Genomic DNA, 21,855 nt, shown 5'->3' with positions numbered 1-21,855 from the left:
GGCGGTTAAATCAGTAAATCGAGAAACAAGCGAGGAAATTGTATTCACGTCGATGAGTGCCGCTGCAAGATATTTTAGTATTAATCCAGCATCGGTGCAACGTGCGACAGAAAAAATAATCAACGCGACGTTTTCCTACAAATTCGGCCAATGGTTCGAATTTTACTATATTCCGATAATATCCGATTAAAAATCTCAGGATTTTCTAAAATTAAATTGAAGATTACAAATATAAATATAAATGAACGAGGAGAATATAAATAACATCATCGAAGCCATCGAGGATCTGAAAAATAAAAATGTAAATTTATCTTCTGATTTGGACGCAGGTAAAATCCGGTCCGAATTTGAGACAATCGTCCAAGGAAAACTCGAATACAGGTACACGCTACCATCTGAATACAAGTTTATAAAGAAAATCCAGATTGCGATGTATCAATCACTTGCGACTGTCAGTGATGATCAAATCGAGGATTTTGTTAAATTATCGACGTTGGTAGAAAAAGTGAGATCGAGTTTATCAGACGAGTACGAGTCAAGAAAAATAACTAGCTCGCGCGTCAGGCAGCTAAAAAAGCTGGTCGATGAGAGTAAAATTAAAATCGAAGATTCCTGATTCTTGCCACAAAAAAAACAAAATTTTAAGAATCTTCGATTCTAATTTTTATTATTTTTTTTATTTATTTTACTGAAATTGTGCAATTTTCTTGTTTCTGACTACCATTTACCCCATCAAATTTACTAAATTATATAATTTACTCAATTTGACGGGTATTTACCCCCGCAGATTTACGAAATTATATAAATTACACAATTTGTTGGGTATTTACCCCATCAAAAACATAAAATTACACAAATTTCTTAATTTCCCTGATTTTTATTATTTTTTTTTTATTATTTACTAAATTAATTTATTTACTGAAATTGTACAATTTTCTTAATTTTGACGGGTATTTACCCCAACAAAAACATAAAATTACACAAATTACTCAATTTGACGGGTATTTACCCCAACAGATTTACGAAATTATATAAATTACTCAATTTGACGGGTATTTACCCCATCAAAATTAAGAAATTTACTAATTTTGAAAAATTTCCAGGTTTTTATTTATTTTTTTGGCCATTTTTCTTTGGCGGAAAGATTACGATCTCACCAGCAAGTTGATACTTAATGTTTCCTCGCGTATATCAAGCAAATTTCCATTTTGATCCGTCAGTTTGAAATTTATCTTCGATAATAATCGATTGTGGCATCGCAGGTAAAACGGATTTACTGGCTCTTTTATTATCAAAAAACCCGGAGAGGCGCTAGGTGAAAACGAATACAAGATAAATCCCTGTTGTGCCTGCTCTGACACAGACGCATCTGCGTTGTAGCTACCTTCAAACGACGTCCGCGTGAAGATAAATCGCGATAACCTCCGTTATATTGACGATACCCGGCGAGATATGCCGTCCCCCTTCCGTTTGATCATTATTGTGTTTGAGAATTGATTCCGATTGTATTTTTTTAGTCCACGCGGCGTGTAATTTCGGAAATAAATCATCGATGGTATCAGTGACGGATTTTCTCATTTTATCAACGTCATAATCGGGAAATTTGAAATTTGGTAGCGTTTCCTCGGTTAATCCAAATACTCTCATGAATTTTTGTTTTTCTCCTGAATTTCTGATCAACGTGAAGCTGCTAATAGGAAGAACATAATCGGCAATTGATATATCATCGGTTATCGCCCGAATGAACATGTCGTGATAATATTCAACATCATTCGCGAGTTGATTTAAAATCTTCACACGTCCGATAATTTCGCTGCATGAACCTGATTTATTTAAGATGCATTCATGAAAGGATTCCCGCAATAAATTTAAATGTAATTTATGTTCTTGATTAAATTCGTTGATGGTTTTTCTTATCATGATGCCTTCTATGGGGAATATTGTCCTGTTAATGTTAGTAGCGTCGAAGATTTTCACGCCGGGGGGAATTTTGGGAAGAACCAACCACGAGAGAATTCTTTCGTCCCTAAAAGTAAAAGCGAACATTAACATGTTAAATTTGTGGATATTCATGATGTTGATGGCATTGTGGATTAGAGACTTGTGTTTGATAGTTCCGTACCATCCTTCGTCGGTGATAAAATCTGATTTTTTTGGCTCCGGTAGTTCTGGAGGAGCTTCCTCGTGCCAACCTGGAATAAAAACATCTGTTTTTTTTGGTTTTGCCAGAGGTGTGATTGCGGGCCAACCTAGAACTGTCCTAATCGATGATTGGTAAATATCAACGACATATGGCGATTTTACCTCGATTATCGACGACAACGTTGGTTCGTGCGCTAATATTTTTATTCCTGGCTTAGCATCGCCGGTTATGTTTGATATTCTACTGGTAAGTTCCTTGTCGATTTGCTCAATTTCGTAACTGCCTGTTGGTATGCCAACGACGATCCAATCGGGAGTTCCATCGGGTTTGTTTTTATTGGCAAAAACAAGTGAATTATTCGGCGATAATCTACCGAATGGTTTTGATCTAACATTGGGCCAGCTATTATAGACGCGTAACTGTGACAGCGCAATTTCTTTAACGCTAATTGGTGTTGGAAAATCGATACTAAATTCTGGCCTGGTTCAGCTTGCCGATATCAGCGTTGTTATCGGCGGTGTCGTGTTTGTCACGATCTGAGTTAGTTCGGACATTATTGATATTCATTTGTTCAATCTAGGAGTAGATATTTATCATCGCTGAAAATTCTAGATCGGATATAACGCCATCGTTGAGACTCTCAGAAAGCAGCGATGATAATTTCGAATACGCCTCGTTGACCTGGGATAGTTTACTCGTGTACAGGGATAATTTTTCATTTGTACATGAAGATATTTTTTTTGCGATAATATTGAGAACACCCGCGATTGTTGTTGTCGATGATATTATTATCGTTGCTATGATCGGTGCGATTGTTGTTACCGCGGATAAGATTATACCTGCGCCGGCAATTATTGCGCTTACCGCGTACACAGCAACATCGATGGCAACTAATCTGCGCTGATATTTTTTATTTTTGTTTGATATTCGTCGAGGAGTTTTTTTAACGAATCCTGCCATGAACGCGCCTGATTGTATCGGTAATCCGATGCAGTCATTTATTAGTTAGGTTATCTAACCAATTGTGTGGTATGTTCCGGATAAATATTCGAAAACTGCAAAATAAGGGGTTGGTTCTGTCGTGGTTCTATCTGGTGGTTCTAGCGTAAATGTTTCCGTGTCATTTGCAAGCATCAAAATATTTAAAAATTCGTCGTGGATATTAAAATATCTGGTTATTATTTTGAATTTTATCACGGAGATAAAATATATTCAATATATGCCAGTAATTGGCATGGTAAAGCTAAATGTGTTATTCTCGGGTGTCCATGTACCTTTGTGTGTTTTTAACACAAATGGTACATGGCAGGGAAGATTTTTTGTTTCTACCTCGGATGGTATATTAATACGCGCTAATTTTTCAAGATTAGCTGACGATATTTTTGCTCTAATATCGTTAATTTTTGTAGTTGCGTCAAGAAGTTTCGCATTTAAATCTCGAATTTCTCCGTCATACGACGATACATCAACCTTTTGAGGCGCCAAATCACGCGTCTTGGAAATTTCCTCGTTGATTTTGGTAATATCCTCGTTGATTTTTCTCACACTTTCGCTGAGATCGCCGTGTAATGTCTTATCGACTTTTTCATTTGTGATTTGGTATATCTTGGAAATTTCATCGTTAATTTTAGTAATATCCTCGTTAATTTTTTTCGTTTTCTCGCTGAGATCGTCGTGTGATGTTTTATCGCTTTTCTGACTCATTACGGTTTTTATCTCGGTAATATCGGTGAAAACGTTAGTAATATCCTTGCTGACTTTTCCTACCTTATCGCTGAGATCATCGTGCGATGCTTGATCGGCTTTTTTCCTTGCTAGCTCGTTTGCGGTGGTGGAGATATTATCGACGGATGTTTTTATATCTTCCTCAATTTTTTTACTAAATTTAGCTAAGGTATCGTCGAGTTTTTTAAGATCGTTATTTAGCCTGTTAAGTCTTTTTGTCACTCTATCACTGAGATCGTCGTGTAATACCTTATCAGTCTTCAAAAGCAACGCCGCTAATAATTCGCTGTCTTTTTTTTCCATGTCTGCGATATCGGCCTTCAGGGGCAACTTCGCTACAAAATCGGAGATATCAGCGATGGATTTTGATACCGACTCTGATAAGCGAGTAAATTGATCAATACGATCGTTATACTCGTCTCGTTTGATTATATCGGTTATTTTCACGTTGCTGGTTTGTAATCTTCCTTCGCGGCTCTGAAAAACAGCAACTTCGCCAGGATCTACTTCTGACAGCGACAAAAGATTATTAATATCATCCCTCGTGGCGAACTTTGATAGATCGACGTCAGCTACTTCCTTCTTCCTGTACAGGAACCTTCCGTAAATATCAACCATGATACTTATCTGCGGCGTATTCAAATACGATTCTATGATACGGACCGGATGATTTTGAAATTGCATCAAGGACATTAATTGATTCAGGACCGCATATCGGTGGATCCATTAACGTCTGCGTCGGAAGTGTCGAATACCAAATTGGAATATTTAACATTGACACGTAATCGATAAATTCTTTTGGTGGAGCTAGTCCGTACGAGCCAAAATAAACAACTTCGCGAGGATTAATCGCGTAGGCGACCCAGTGTGTGCCAGGGCCGGTATTTGAATCGAGATTTATTATTCCTGTCTCGGTGGAATTTGGTTTTTCTGGTAGTTGATCCCGCATAAATACGCCTCTGAAAAACTTTATTTTTTTTTTCTTTGCTTCGCTGAATAAATCTAAATTTGAATAGGGCGCGCTAATCTTAGGCCGGATCCGTACGGGGGGCGTCTTAGATAAAGGCTGCTTCCCTTTTTTTTACCATATCGCCCTCCCATTACTTTGTGTACTAGTTTGTCGCCTACAGCTCCGGCCGCACCTAATCCTATCGCTTTTGCAATTGCCGGAAGAGCCCCGGATAATAATCCAGGAATAGCAGCTAGGAAAGGGAAAATTCCGCCCGTTTTGACCATGTCTCTGATGGCACCTATACTAAGATTCACATGAACGCCGGAATTCGCTGATTTGACTTTGGTGAAACGTTCACGTTGACCCCTAGTTAGCGACAGTTTGTTAGGACCGCCCTGAATTTGATCATTTTTCAGGGTTAATTTCACACCGCATCGCTTTGCTGTTGCTGTTTGGAGTTTTTTCATCTGACCCGGGGTCAGAGTTACGCTGACGTGTTCGTATGGCATATTAATAATCGTTTAATCTAAATTTAGAAATCTTAAAAATCTTAAAAATCTTCGATTTTCATTTTAAAGTTACATTTTCTCGACAGGAGCGTCGATGACTCTCATTCTGCCGCTGATGCCTTCCAAGATCATTGTTCTATCGCTGAGAATCACCGCGATTCCCCTTGCTGCTGCTCCACCTGTGTTAATTGTGGCTTTGAAATGGATATCAACGACAGATTGTTTTACCAAATCGAGATGTTCCAGGGAAAAGTAATAGATAGGATAAAGAGTATTAAAATCTAACTGTGATATTTGCAATCCAGTATCGATATTTTGATCACGACCCATGAAACACAATAATCGATGATATGCGCGGGCCGTAGAATAGTTGACAAAATCAATCGATATATCCTCGGATGGTTCTTGTTGCCCGTTTATCCTTAATGACACGTTTGTTGCTGCGAATGCATCGAATATCATGTGACTGTTCCCTTGATTATATCTATTTGCAGCTTGAAGAGCAACAAAGATGTGTCTAGGTGCCGAGACACCTTGTTGTGACGCAATTCGCCAGGTAAACATTCCGTTAATATTAACGTCGATAGAGTCAGTCGTAGTTGTTAGCCAGGACATAACAGACTTACCACCTTGATTCATGAATGACAATAATTTTTCTTCCGCAATTATCGATGGAACTATCGCTGGCATCCACAATGTAAATTTAGATAGTTTCACCTTACCTCGATCACCTACACCCGCACCTGCTTCTCGCCAGATGGCTCTGTCATTGCTTGTGTCATCTCGAACAAAAGAAATCGTGTGTTTCGCTCCGTAAATAACTTTCCTGAAATGCCTGCAAAATCCAAAAATGTGAGATAACGGAATTGCACAAGAAAAATCTCTCTCATTTCCATTTAACATTTTTCTCCGTATGGCAAATCCAAGGTTGTAATCATCATTGGTGCTCATCATAATAGGCCTAACGTCGGCGTCAGCATTATTAGCGTGATTTCTCGGTCTACCGATGTTATACTGGACATGATCAGCTTCATCGGAATTATCTTCGGCGAACATCATACTAGGACCTGCCGACCTGATAAAATCATCCGAGTATCTGGCCAGACCTATTATCGTCGTTGCAACATCAGCGTTGCCTGTGATTGATTCAATTTCTCTTCCATCAATCATATAAGTGGCGCTCTTAAATAATGCCATGATGCCATTGTTGACAAATCCGATTTTAAAATCTCCTCCATAGGCGGTATCGTCATGTCTCAAAATTTTACCAACAAATTCGATATATGCCTCAGATGGAAGAAAATATCTCGTTGTATCGTGAACTTGAATTTCAATGCGATTAGGTGTATTTGGTATCACTGTATCGTACGAGTAATACTGGAAATCACGCACGGAGGTGTCTCTACCTACAGGCTCGTCCATGTCGAACACTTCGTTTGACACTTGTGCGAACATTTATTATTAAGAATATCATCTAAAACGAAGACCGCCGCCTGATATGAAACTTGTGTTCGCTACTTCCTTTGCCACTTCCTTTGCGAGATTTGTGTTAGCAACTTCCTGTGCTAGCTCATTTATTTTTTTATTTGCTGCGTCGTTTATAGCTTTACTGACCTCGGGGGGCATTTCGCTGGTGCTAGGTAATTTGACTGGCTGCTTTTTTTTGCGCATAAAATTTGATATTTTGCCTTTGACAAAATTGAAGCCTTTACTGGCTAAATTACCAATACCAGAGATGACAGTCTCGACAATTTTTCCTATTGCTTTTGATGCAATTTGCTTAGCTGCGGGTCCGATTTTAGGGACTACTCGCGTAACGAGGCTTCCAACAATATCGCCGAATCCATTGCCGTGAATATATTTATATACGGGCAATCGAGAGTTAGCTACGCGAACCTGTCTAGGTCTGCGTTGATGTTTGTGAACTATCATGTTATTTTAATTGTGTTGTTTTAATCGATGAGTTCGTCAACAAGCTCTTTGTAAATGTGGGAGTTAATAACACCACCACGAAATAATCGCTGACAAATATCTGAAGCCTCGTTGATTATTTCATGAGAGTTATTTCCGGCTCGTTTTCCTTCTATTAATATTTCGAGGCGAGATACATCGTTGACGACGCTGTCAGGGCAAATGGTATATCCGCTTCCTATTTTAGTATCTTGCGGTGGCGGTGTGCTTGGTCTAGGATCTTCCGGTGATGGTGTTCTTTTTCCAGGATATTGTGGTGATCTGCTTGCAATTAATTTTTTGTGGCCACTAACCTCCTCTAAAAATTTTAAATATTCGTGATCGTATATATTTATTGGCCTCCCTAAATTACCAAAATAAATTACTGCCGGCCAATCTCCTGATGTGATTGATCCAATGTGCTCTTTTTTCACGTATGTTCTTATATTCGCTGGAGTATAATTCGCAGCGGTATCTAATCTTTCACCGCTATCTTTGAGATATTTGATATTGTCTTCTCTCAAATAAATATCAGCAGGTTTACTATAATCAATCTTCTCTCTTGAACGAGATGCAATTTCTTCCTCAGTTAATAATCGAACTCTCTTGTCCGCAGGTTTTTTGTAGTCGCTTGGATGAAATATTGGTTCCTGGTCGCTCTTATCTTTTTTCTTTTTTGGTTTTCTCTCTTTTTTCTGAGGTTGACTTCTTACTTTTGGTCTAGCCTCTAATTCCTGTGGTTGAAAGTCTTCTTTTAATACCTGTGGTCGAAATTCAAACTCCTGTGGTTGAATATCTTCTTCTTGTGGTTGAATATCTTCTTCTTGTGGTTGAATTTCTTCTTCCTGTGGTTGAACTTTTTCTTTTGGTTTTGTTTTCCTTCTTCGTGAAGTTTTAGGCTCTTCTTCTAATATTTCTGCCCCTTCTTCATTATACCGCGATTTTTCAGCCGCACTTGATAAATATAAATTATAAACTGGATCTTTTTTACTTGCCTGCGTTAATCCAAATCTAGCTCTGAATAATGTATTAATCCAAGTTTCGCGCTTTTTAAATTTTTTTAATCCTGCATCTGTTAAAAAAGAGCCTTTTCTGCGAAAGGAATCTTCGGCAAACGTACCAAATTTAATAACATCATCGGGAGTTTTAGCTGGCATTTCAGTTATCACCTTCCAACCACCATCGGTAAAATTACTTTTAATTTCATCGAGAATAATTTGTCTTCTTATAGCAACATTTCCTGAACTTCGTGCCTTCGGTAGTATTTTCGGTATTTGTGCTGGCAAATCCGGCAATATTCGAGTGTGTTCCTCAATATCTCTCAACACAGGAAGAATTCCGCGTTTTCTGATATCCTGATCTTTCACATCACCAAGTAAAACTTTTTCGGTTGTTTCGGTAACTGGCTTTAACCATTTCGAAGATATCTCGGTAATTCCATATTGCGTATCTTCGTGCTCACGAACTTTTTTCTTGAATAATTCTTTTGCTGGAATAAATTTCTTAGTGCCGCTAATTGTTCTCGTGCTATCCTAGCAGAATGAGGCTCTCCAACTGTACTAGTTTTCGAACTCATATTATTTTCAAGTATATCATTTTAATGTGACGTAAAATGGACCAAAGCAGCCCAACCATGCAACAAAAAAATAACACAAAAAATTATTCCCTGACTTTTATTTTTCCTGTCCTGGACGCTATATTTACTAACACACACGGCGCGACCACCCGATGCACTTGGTCTGGAATGCATGAAAATTAGCTCCCGTAGAAGGCGTTATTTCTGCTTTCCGAGGCTTCTACGGAGAAAGTTCTCGTAGGAAGGTTTATTTTGGCTGGACGCACTGGTCTGTTCAACTTCCCTGCTGCTGTAATGTACATAAAATGTAGCAACTGTGTTATCTGGATTTATATTGGTTTGATTGGTGTTTAACGGCACAGGAAGGCAGGTATGTTATTTAATGCCGTGGCAATTGGAATAAAGTATCTTGCCGGAGCGCATTACACACTGGCATACTCGGTGGGAGAACTAGAACCCGCATCCTTTCAGAATCTGATTATAACCAATGAGCCATGGTTGGTCCTACTTAGATTTATATTTAGATTTATATACCCCTCTCATACTTTTGGGGGAAGAAAATATTTATAACGAAGGCGGTATTGCGTCCTGATAATAACCATGTCACACATTATAGTTAATGATTAATTGATTTTATAGCCTATTGAATTGGTGTTAATTGACATATGATGAAGTATCATGTAATATTTATTGGCATCTAAATTGTCAGATATACTCAGCAAATGCCTTTCTTACCTGTCAATGCCATGGACATGTGAAAAATGGTCACAGTTGAATACGGAAGATTTATTTCAATCGTATCCAAGCCGTAAAGCTGTATAATTTGTCAGTTATGTGTATGAAAGGTTTCCTGGGAGACCTGCTTGTTGTAAGAATTTTATGTACTGTTACGACAATTGATCCTATTTTTGAACGCTCGCGTGAATTTGACTTAATTTCACATGGAAAGGCAAATACCTTTCTGAATAATTACTGGACTCATTGTAAGTGGAATGTTTTGTTGGTAATGGTGAGAACAGTGCACTTTATTGTTACACTACTTTAACAGTTCATTTTCCGAGTCAATTAAACCATACATTTGACAGCTTAAATTATCTCTGAAAGGTATTTTGTGCGGCTGGCTGCTATTGAATAGGGAGCGCGAAGAAATTATTAAATCGTTTTCAGATCAACTGGTCGCATTCGGTGTAAAGCTCACTTTAAAAAGAGTAGATGAGTATGAATGTTAATACAGATATATTATAGTGGTTGGTACTGCTGAACATTCTTGCGCTTTAGCTATTACTAAACCCTATATATATATTTAAAAGAAGGAGAGTGCAACAATACCTGATTAACACCACTTTACTTTTAGACATTAATGTTTGATGTGCTCATATTTTGTGTCTTGTTTGCGTGAGACTTCCTTCACAATAAAACTATGAATGCACACATTAATGCATACTGTAAATCAAGGTCATCAAATCATATAGTGTAAAAAGACAAAAATTTATACATACATCAGTTTGTTTTGCTTGCACATATTGCCACAAATCTTGTAACTACGTCGACGAAATATGTATATTACTATAATTATTTTTTTTACTTGGGATTGATGTTTGACTTCTGTCTTCTTATCTTGTAATTGAAGAAGTATGTGAGTAACGCCCAAATTAGGTGCGTATTAATTCATGTCACTATAAAAGGATCTGTGATGAGTTACACAACCGTTCTTACACTATATATATATATATATATATATATATATATATATATATATATATATATATATATATATATATATATATATATATATATATGTGTGTGTGTGTGTGTGTGTGTGTGTGTGTGTGTGTGTCAGATATAGTCAACTGAATAGTAAAAGTGTTAAATATAAAGGGTTTCATTTCAACAGATTAACGTATGAATCCTCACTGCAAACCTTAAATTAAGATTGGATAATTAAGTAATATTGGTACAAATCTACTAGGAACTTGAACATATTTTCAATATTGGTTTCTTTCATGGGTTCATTTATTGTATTCATAATGTACATCATGATCGTAACTTTTCTAAATTACCACTGTTGACATACGTGTATGAAATAATAATAAACATCAATCGGTCCTTTATAAGCACCCGCGTTTCTGTTTCTAATTCAGCTATGTGATTTAATTTTGGGATCTAAAGGCACATAGTAATGTTTGGAAACCTGTACTCTGACAACACACATCTCTTTACAAGTTCGGTCCATTGACCGCTTGGAGGAAAATGACACACTCCAAAATCACGAAACAAGAATCCAATTGTGTAAACGGGGACCTTTCTATAAAATATGCTGTTAAGTTTTTCTGGATTAAAATTGTTCTTAGAAGGAAGAAGAATCAAGCCTTTTTCCAACCGAGAATTCCTCGTTTATATGCGTGTCGTCGGTACTTCGGTGTGTAATTTCATGAATGTATTCTATTTACACCAAATACAAATGCACATATACACAGGAACAGAGACTTAGTACATTCACAAATGAAAGATATTATCATAATTGTTGTTTACAATCAACAGGTGTTTTGTTCATATAATTGCAATTGTCAAGTGATAAATATTAAAACACTTTACTTGAGCTATAGTGGGATAAGTTCCAATAGGGATTCAGTATAAAACCAAGAGATAATGAGGCGTGTTTATTGAGTAGCTTTTTGGTGTTTAATGTACATGGATTACCAACCCCAGACAGATGAGAAGATTACTGTTGTTTGCAGATGATACAATTTTAGCGTACTATATTAAATTCTGTTTTGATTTTTAACAGGCCAATGTGGTTGAAAATGACTCAGTATGGTACAATATTCTCTAGTCTAGTGCATTGCTACACACATTTGACACAAAAACATCCATTCAGGAATATAACTACTTATTATATGTTTAGTAGGGGCGCCATGGTGGCCATTTTGGAGATATGATTGGCACGAATTCATTGGAAGAAACAAACGCACTAGAGAAATATGATTGCTGGTGGAAATCTCATGTCATATGAATTTTCGTTAGTTAGTAGCTTCGACAAGATTTCAGGCTGCCATAGAAATTAGATATCAGATGAGAACCATATTCAGTTAAAAACCAACACGATATAATATCTTTTATTGAAACCCCGTGTTGGTATAACTGCCCAGTCATGAAAGGTAGCAATAACAAGACTTTCAAGACTTTGCCATGATTACCATATTGGATCACATATTTGTAAAACTTTAAAGTCTTATGGCAATATCCCCAAAGTGATATGACCTAAGTTTTAATAGGAGTAGAATTAACAAACGTTTCAAGACGGGAGCCATAATGGCATTAGAATATATCATTTCGGCACCATTTTTATTTGTAACCAACTAGACGTCATAACAAATAATCTAGTGAAAATCCCATATTGATATGGACATTTTCTCATGAGGATAAGCGATAACAAGATTTTCAAGATGGCTGCTATAACGGGCATAATGGATATTCAAACGGCATCGTTTTCATGTAGGCCCAAAGATACAGTTTATGGAATATTGCTGTGAAAACGCTATGTCTCAATGTTTTCCTCTTCAAGAGAAATGGCAAAAAAAAAAAAAAACCACCATGCTGCTGTGGCAGCCATATTAGATGTCCGAGTGGCACCATTTCCAAATGGGACGAACTAGACCATGGATGAATGTGGCTTTTCTAAGAGTAGTTTAGGAGTAGCGACCTAAAATTTGTGCTAACGGACGCTTGATGTATTTATATGTAACATAGATGTTAGCTTTATTGTCCAATTTTGTAAAAAAATAAAATAAAATTTCTTCGTTTCATGAGCAAAGATATATTTATGCACAAGTCTGATGCTTTGTTACTCAGGAATAATAACTTTACCTGCATATGCGGTTTTGTGTGTCTGTTATTTTTTACCTGCATCCAGGAAACTCATAACGTCACTAACAAAATATTTGGACCATACCGGTGCTTAGTTGTTAGAGCATTGGATGCGGGAGGTCGGGTGTTTGAACCCCCGCCGAGTCATACCAAAGATTTATAAAAATAGTGCTGGCAGCTAGCTTGTTTGGCGCTTAGCATTAAGAGTTTAGTGTTAGGACTGGTCAGCCTGGTGTCAGGATAATGTGACTGCCTGGGACATGATGCTACATGTCTGCGGCATTACGCCCCAGTGCTAGAGATCACTATGAACTGTAGTACTGAAGACGTCATATCGATATTAGTGAAACAATGTTAAAGCTACGTTAAAGATCCAAATCATACACACACACACACACAAACACACACACACAATTTGCTACATGTAGTGGTTGCTATAGTCAGGTAAATATCATAAATGTTTATCAGGGTGGGTTTTAATTCGCGTTTATAATGAAGTTGAAGTTTTGGCCTGCACACATCATGCATCATGTCTTGTCAGTTCTTCAACAATCACTATTGCCAACTCTTCAAAATGTATATGGAAATTTTTATCAAACTTTACAAGTATATTGATGAAATGAAGATCTCTAAATTGGTTGTAAATGAGCAAAAGATATCGCTATTAACGTGAAAATATAAATATAGTTTTCATTAACATATCCATTGTTCTGAACCAAATAACAAAATTGAAACAGGTGTCGTAGAAATCATTAAGGACGATGCACTTATAAATTTACTGAACTTTCCTCTATCAACACTCACAACTGACTGTCATTAGTTGGAATGGGAAAATGCCTTAAAATAAATTCTTATATATTAAGGTATGAAAATAATTTGGGCCGTAGTGTCTGATATCTTATTGCCTTAGGCGAGATATGTGTCATTTTATTTGACAGTGGTAGCGCCCCTGCCAACATTTGCTTCAGGTCTGAGTTTAAGTTTTCCTGTATGGACATATATCTGAAACATATTCAGAGATATTTATGATATTTGGTCAGTAGTATTATTAATAAACGTCATTTCAATCTCAAACACATCTAGTCCTCTTCTACACTTGGTCAACATCATAGTCATATTAAAAATGGGTATTGCTGATAATTCCTTGGAGATTCTGTTGAAATAAAGCAGCTTAATTTTCAGTGTTGTAGCTTAGTTTTGTTTTGACGTTTCTCTCTATCACTGGAGTTTTGTAACCAGAACACACAGTACAATGGAGCTTCAGTTAGATGCAGATATAAAACTAACTTATTTATTATATTTTAGGACACAATTTTCTTGCTGGGGATTTTTAAAACCAGGAGATACCTGAATTATTGTGCTATATACCGATGCAGCCACAACTGCTTAAACACTGCTGCACATGAAAAGTATACTTTTTAGTGGATATTGAATCCACTGCATTAGAGCTGTGTGTTAGATTTGACATTACATAGTTCACTATTCCAAATGAGTTTTTATGGTGTTTGTGTAATGCCGTTTTATGCTACAATATTTTGGGTCCTCCTGTCTAGCTTTTGATTATAAAGAATAATACAAGACCGTATATAATCAACATCGAAATTATTTATTTGTAAATTACCTTAAGAACAAGAGCAGGTGAACATGCAATTACTGAATGTCAATACAGTTACATATACATAAACATTTAAGATTTAATACCAAACTTATGTAAACCAGAGAATCACGGAAGACAAAGGTGATCGACTCCCGTGGGGGAAGGTTCAATGGAGCTTCAAATATTGCACCTTCTACACCTCTCTCTCTGAGTGGATTTAAGAATATATTTGTAATGATTTATATCACATAGAATTCACGTTATGGAAGTACAAGAAATAGTTGCTTAAATCGGGGCGGTGAATAAGGTGAAGTATTAACTTTCAGGTGTTGAAGGTGGTGAATATCGTAAGGCGAAGGTGCAACGTGAGTTCGGCTTCTAACGAAAGTGAAGAGTGATGGTTTAGAAGTGACTTAACTTTAATATACATATATATCAGTTCCTGAGGGAACAATTTGTATGTTTCCCAGGATTTTATATATATATATATATATATATATATATATATATATATATATATATATATATATATATATATATATCGTAATGATCTCTCGCCTTCACTTATATAGGTTAATCGCGGTGATAATTCGAAGAAGGTGAAATCATATCAACTAATACGGTAGCAGACGTCACCCCATGAATAAGTTCTGGAATTCCCCGTAAGGTCAAGCAAGCATATTAAATTTCGTTGGAGCTAACCATTACAACTTGACTATGTTTATCCAACATAGCATGAGGCACTATAGAATAGATGACATGGGTACAACGTGACCCGATACTTTCCTTCCGTCTGCTCCGAACGCTGGACAAGATAATAGTGAAACTCTACATTACATGTACGTGGTGCTATTTATAGGAAAAGGTCATGTAACCATCAACCAATGAAATTCCATAGCACTCACTGACCAAAAGAGTGCAAATGGCGGATTATTACATATTTTGGTGGCTAGTGCAAAGCAAAACATTGGAAATATGGAATAATTTGATCATGCCCTGGTGGAATTATACATGATAAAAGGTAATTTCGTTATACTTCTATGACTAACATGCAAAATATGCACAAAATAGTTATACAAGGTTACAATGCATACTGAATCAGTTTATCACATCGTGTCAAAACATCGCGAGTCAGCGTGTTCCAATACACAATGCAGGTAACAAAATTCACTTGCTAAACGCTGAAAGACGTGTCCTAGATAAGTACATTATACATATTACCATACATAGAGCACACCTGTCATCATAGAAATGATGCATAATAATTACATTGTAAATTCGTAATGGAGGTAATGTTCATTACATTTGGACAAAGCATTTGATGATGGACCAAGTCAATATACCTTTAACTATTGTGAATTTGAAACCTTAAGGTCTTTCTGATAGCCCTTCTGAGATAGTATCAACTCCCCTTCTAATTCAAGGTTGAATTTAATTTTCTGTACATAATGGTAGACTTCAGTGCTGAATCATAAAACGTCTATGAAGCTTTTAGAAAAATAAAAAAAAACTAGATAGAATTCATGCTGGCTGCGACGCAATAAAGATCCGATGATAGGGTTTAAAGTGGCGAATGAAATCACTAAGCTCTGTGCAATTTATATTTAATCCGTGTATCTCACAATTATTTAATTAATAAGATATGCATATAAAGATTTTTCGGAATATACACGTAACTTGCATATAGCGTTCATTTTGTCTTATGAATGGATTTATTTTACCCTAACCATGCAAATGAGATGCACTCATTCTAATGGATATGTGGCTTATTCAACATTGGTGGCTGATTTAAAATTTCTAGTAACACCTTAGCAGATTTGCATGTTTTACTCTAAGTGAACCTATTCACATTTTTTTTAAAACTATCAAAGTACTCTTGCCTAATGACAAAACTGTTTATTTTATACCTAATTATTATTAATGTGAATAATACAAGTCTAACACTAGAATTTTGAAGGTGTTCTGTATAAAAGATTAAAACCCTTTCTGAACATGGATAACACGAGTATTCAAGCTCACGGAAGAGGAAAAATCATTGTTGAGCATGGTAAATACTTGGAATGTATTGTTGTAAAACTTGTTGTCATTGTAAATCATTATTTGTCTTTATTTTTTAACCATTATCAAACAAATAGAATAGTTTAGAGTGTACCTACGATATGACATGGCTTATGAAGAAGATTTATACAAGTTACGATATGTAGCATTGTTCTCAAACACTTTGTTAATAAATTAGAACTAATGGGTAAGTAAATATAATACCATAATGGTCAGCTGACAGAGCTAAACGATCAACATACCTATAGCATTACATGGTTGATGATACTATGGCTGAAAGATCAAGTCCAATTTAACTTCCTTCAACAAAACTCAGATATTTCTGCCTCTAAATATTGTATCCGATGCTGTCATACAGCCTTTAATTGCTTGCATCACTTACTTTCTGTGTTGGCGACAATCAGGTTAGAAACTATGACATTGATGAATGAAATGACTACGGTTTATGTATCTTTTTATACACTTGATGCTTTGGATTTTTTATAGCGATGGTGGTAGTGGTCGTGGTGGGTTACAAACAAACGGGAGTGTGTGCGAATACAATAAACATAATTAATAGTAAATATGGCAAAAGTATAGAAAAGACAAAAAAGATATTTGTCTAATAAAAATTGCCATTAGATTGTATTTTGTTTAAAGATGGACAGTATGTAGTATATATTTAAAAGTGCCAACAATTGACGTATTTGAGTATGAGAATTGCTATTAGATTTTATTCATTTTTAATAAGAAATAAGATTCATCTCGAGATATATAGACATAGTTACTTCAATATTTCCTAATATTTTATTTATTATATAGTGTCTGATTTTGGAGTGAGGGGCACCCATTATATTCGGACAATTTTAATATAAATACCTAATACCACCTTAAAAATCATACACCATACATTTGTGTAAAGTCATGTAAATATACATGTACTATCAGGCATTTTTCAGGCAAATCATTTAGAAATTCGTTTGCTGATTTGTAGAGGAAAATGCATTTTTATTGATTTCCCAAGATTCTGGGACACATTACTTTCTGCAGTCAGCATTATAAGACAACTTATTTTCTACAAATCTTGCAAGCATGATGGGGCGACTTACTTTCTGAAAATCGTAATGGGTAGTATTGTAGGTTTTCAACTAATGGATAGAAAAGTCTTGTTGCAAAGCTCTTAGGTTAGGCAGTTGCGTTAGGAGATGGATTTTGAGAGAGAGAGAGAGAGAGAGAGAGAGAGAGAGAGAGTTAATTGGAATGATTAAGAATTTAAATGAAATTTGGGTGCACTTTGAATGACCTTGATGCTGGAGCCGACGTTTATTAACCTGTGGCACGAAATGGATCCATGAACTTTCAGCCCTGTATCAAAACATAAATGGCACTTGTTTCTATCAGTAAAACGGGGGAATTTAATGACAGCAAGATCCAGTACTCCCAATGAAGATTTTGTTTTTTTTTAACTGAGAGAAACACGTGCATCTGGCTGACTATCTAAAAAAGAAATGACTATACGAAGACAACTTTATTTGATTTAACGCTGCATTAGTTATTTTAGTTCTCTTCAGCTGTGATACAACTGATTGAGGTCTCACTGGATAGTTTATCTAGTTAATTTTCACCTATTGCAGAAAAATGAGAATAATTTTACACTGAAGATACAAATAAAAACAAAATAATGATTTTTGTAGAAAGCATGCATGAGAAATTTGGACTGCCGCAATCAGGTTAATTCCTTATACGACTGGTGGCCTTTATACTGAACCAACATTGCCACCAACCCCTCGTTTTTACATCATTGTCGACAGCGAAGAGCTATTTTGAACATTTTCCTGTAACAATGCAGCTAAAAAATGCCTTATGCATGAATAAAGTTCACTAGTACTGTAACAAATTAGCATGCTTTGCATCACCCCTCAACCATCTCAACTGTTAGATATTTACCTCTGTAGTAGACATACACAAATACGTAAGCCAAGTCGGCTGTTCATTTGCAGCCCAAGTTACGGAGTTGATCTCCAGTGCTAGTCTAACTGTGACAGGCAGTCATCAAACAAGTCAAGCCATTTTCAAGCCTAACTCAAAATAAATCTAAACCACATTACAGATTTAGCTTCTATGTGAATTTATAAATGCTAGGCGTATCATATTTAGGTACATGTCTTCTACCTTAAAAATTAAGGAGGTGTCAAAATACGAAACTATCCAGTGAGACCTTAAGAATTTATATGTCAGTCGGATTAGGGGAAACGCTTCTCAGTTTCAAAACTTTGAGCAATTCTAAATAAAACGCAACCTCAACATGTGTAAAATTCACAATCATCTGTTTCCTATGATGTTTGGCAGTTGCCGATGATCGAGAGCCATGAAACGGAGCAACAGCTATGAGACACCTTCATACTTTCATTTTGCTCTCCACACTTAAACATATAATTCCTTGTAACACGTCAACGTCATCATTTTTATAGCAAATATATCCTGTAGTGTTAGTGCCTGGTGATATCAGTGATATCTCACAGCAAAAATAGTACTATTTATGAAATCTCAAAAATGTAGTGAATAAAAGATGTAAAAGAAGCCAAGCTGATTCTCTTGGAAAATAACTGGACAATGTGCATGCTAAGTAGTTAACACAATATGAACGATGCACACTATACATAAATTGACCAGAACTCTCTCACTGATTTCATGAAGAAGGTCAAATCAATACTAGAACCGAGAAATTTGAGGTAGACTGTAAGGGAGGCAACTCATCAGGTAAGATAAAATGTATGGACCACTCTTTGTAAACTGAACCATACAAGTTGGCAAACAATGAAATTCTATACCCAGATTCATCCCGTCTGTTGATAAAAGAATATGTAGGGATAAAATATTTAAAGAACACTAAGAAGGTTACCTTTGCATCATTTCAAACTGGCCAGCGCATATTATTGCTGAACCTGCTGCTATTTAGAGAAGTTTGATTTGCAAGTGATTTTGACCTGCATAGAATCAAATCTAAAGCAAACAGAAAATCGTGCGAAGTAATAAAGCGAAGATGAAATAACACAATGTAAAAAAGGACATCCATTTCATATAACTCACCAAACACTACAATGAAACTGATAACTGATGCAAATGCCTCCGTTCCTGCGCAAGCTCCACAACAATTGGTGCAGCTGACTCCCAAGGAAATCTTTCACTAGCAATATCACTTCAGCAGGTGTGCTCCCATACGCCTTGAGGCCTACAAGAAAATAAAACCCTAAACGTCATATATATATATATATATATATATATATATATATATATATATATATATATATATATATATATATATATATATATATGTGTGTGTGTGTGTGTGTGTGTGTGTGTGTGTATGTGTGTGTTTTTGTGTGTCATTATAACTTAAGTTTTTATAGATTAGAGGAAATCTATGTATTGAAGCATTACATCATGAGTAGATATGTATGTTAAAGCATTAAATTAAGGCACTCTTCATTGAATTAGGAATATATACTAAGTATATATTGAAAATATTGATCAACTGAATAAGTATGTGAAATACTTCAATTAAATTACCGTGCATGAATCTTATAAGGCTTTTCTTGTTCATTAGCAGAATGGATCAGAAGCAATAGCTGGTAACGCGAACAGTGTTGAGTTAACTCCCTTCTTCTACTATGATTAAGTGCTATCAAATCTGTCGGAAGTGTATGTTTGGAATACCTAACTATGACAGATTCAAGACATGGAGGTAATAAGGAAATGATTTATGGCACAGTGAATCTAATTTGACAAGACTGAAAAATGACACCAGTTATTAAGGTTTTACACAGGACAGATTATCTGGTGAATTTTCCTCCAACAATGACATATTGCAGAAAATTGAGAATAATTTTACACTGAAGATACAAACAAAAACAAACTATTGATTTTTGTAGAAAGCATGCATGTGCGATTTTGACTGCAGCAGTCAGGTTAATTCCTTATGCAATTGATGGCTTTGATACTGAACCAACACTGCCACCATCCCCTCGCTTTACATTCATTTTTGAAAGCAATGAGCTATTTCGAATATTTTTCTGTGACAAGTCAGCTAAAAGAATCAGTATTTGCCTTATGCATGAATAAAGTTCACTAGTACTATAACAAATTAGCATACTTTGCATCACCCCTCAACCATCTTAATTTTTAGATATTTACCTCTGTAACAGACATACGTAAATACTTAAGCCAAGTCGGCTGTTCATTTGCAGCCCAAGTTATGCATTTGATCTCCGATGCTGTCTATCTGTGACAGGCAGTCACCAAACAAGCCAACCCATTTTCAAGCCTAACTCAAAGTAAATCTAAACCACACTACAGATTTAGCTTCGTTGTAAATTTATAAATGCTAAGCCTATCATAATTAGTTTCATGCCTTCTACCTTACAAATTAAGGAGGTGTCAAAATACGAAACTATCGAATGACACCTAAATGATTGTTGGGACTTAATGAAAGCAAATGAGATTATATGATCAATATTTTGATCCATGTGTTATGATCTGTATTATTATAGTGTAAGCATAAGTTATATGATGTAATGACATTGGACACAATTTCTAACAATTTCAGGCGGGGCCCCTTTAGCCGATGTGTCTGAGACGCTCGCCTTTACAAATCACGCATATTTCACTCCTGTGGATTCCAGTCTCGGCTTGATCAAGGTGGGTATGTGACAAAGCTTACCAGTATCGTCCCGTGGCCTTCCCGCTAGTTAGAACTTACCATATGCTGAGAAAGGACGTACACCACTCCACCCAAAACCCACACACCAATCTAACACATTAACATTTCCCTTACATGATAAAAGTATTACAACTTATTTCAACAGTACAACAGTGTAGCGAAAACTACAAATTATGCAAGATATACAAGTTTCTATCAGAAACAAAGAGAGTTTGAATGGCTACTTACCTACACTGGAATGTTCTCGTCTCTTTAGTGTTAGAAAAAAGCAATTATAAATACTATACTGAATAACGGAAGGAACGTACTACGCATGTCACAAAGAACGTTCGAGAAGGTTTGAACTACATTCTTTACAAAGAAAATTATGACCGGAACATTAATCGGCATTTACAACCTCGAAAATAGTCTTAGGAATATACATCAGTTTTAGGCGTTTGGTGATTTACTTCTGGCAGCCATTGCCAAACATGTAAAAAAAGCTTTTAAAGGTCTCTTTCTATGCTTAAATAAACACAGTTTGGGCAATAGTTAATTATAGTCCTGCCTCAGGGGAAATAAGCATGATTTATCTTCAGTGATGTAATCAATTTTTCTATTTAGATTCTCTTCTCATTAGTAGAGTTTTCTAAACATTCCACTTAGTACCGTAGAGGATGAGTCTGATGCGGAAAATACTTGGTTTATGATGTTTTAATTCCAAAGTTTGTTGCTCGGGATATTTCAAACCAAGAGAGATTTAAAATTATTGCATATTGTGGTATATACTGAGGCTGCTA

The 21,855-nt window shown here is 36.0% G+C and overlaps 1 protein-coding gene across 3 annotated transcripts in view; it reads right to left on the bottom strand.

Moving 5' to 3' along the window:
- LOC149779081 (uncharacterized) overlaps positions 1-21,380 on the bottom strand; it is a 44,758-nt gene extending 23,378 nt beyond the window's left edge. For 2 of the 3 annotated variants that reach the window (XR_016415569.1, XR_016415568.1), the window contains exons 1-2: positions 21,305-21,380; positions 19,447-19,588 (exon numbers count right to left, since the gene is read on the bottom strand). Coding sequence is in view for 1 of the 3 variants with exons in the window: in XM_089939631.1 (XP_089795757.1) it covers positions 7,282-8,436 (1,155 nt within the window). In the remaining 2 variants the exon portion in view is untranslated. Of the gene's footprint in view, positions 1-6,265; positions 9,145-19,446; positions 19,589-21,304 lie in introns of those variants that run through there. The other variant, XM_089939631.1, reaches the window with a different exon arrangement.
- Between the last annotated feature and the right edge of the window lie 475 nt (positions 21,381-21,855).

This window comes from Sinohyriopsis cumingii, chromosome 17, assembly GCF_028554795.1.
Source record: "Sinohyriopsis cumingii isolate HCF-2022 chromosome 17, ASM2855479v2, whole genome shotgun sequence".
In the NCBI taxonomy this organism is placed as follows: Eukaryota; Metazoa; Mollusca; class Bivalvia; order Unionida; family Unionidae; genus Sinohyriopsis; species Sinohyriopsis cumingii.
Note: the sequence above shows the minus strand (reverse complement) of the source record. Positions and strands in the feature narration are given on the sequence as shown.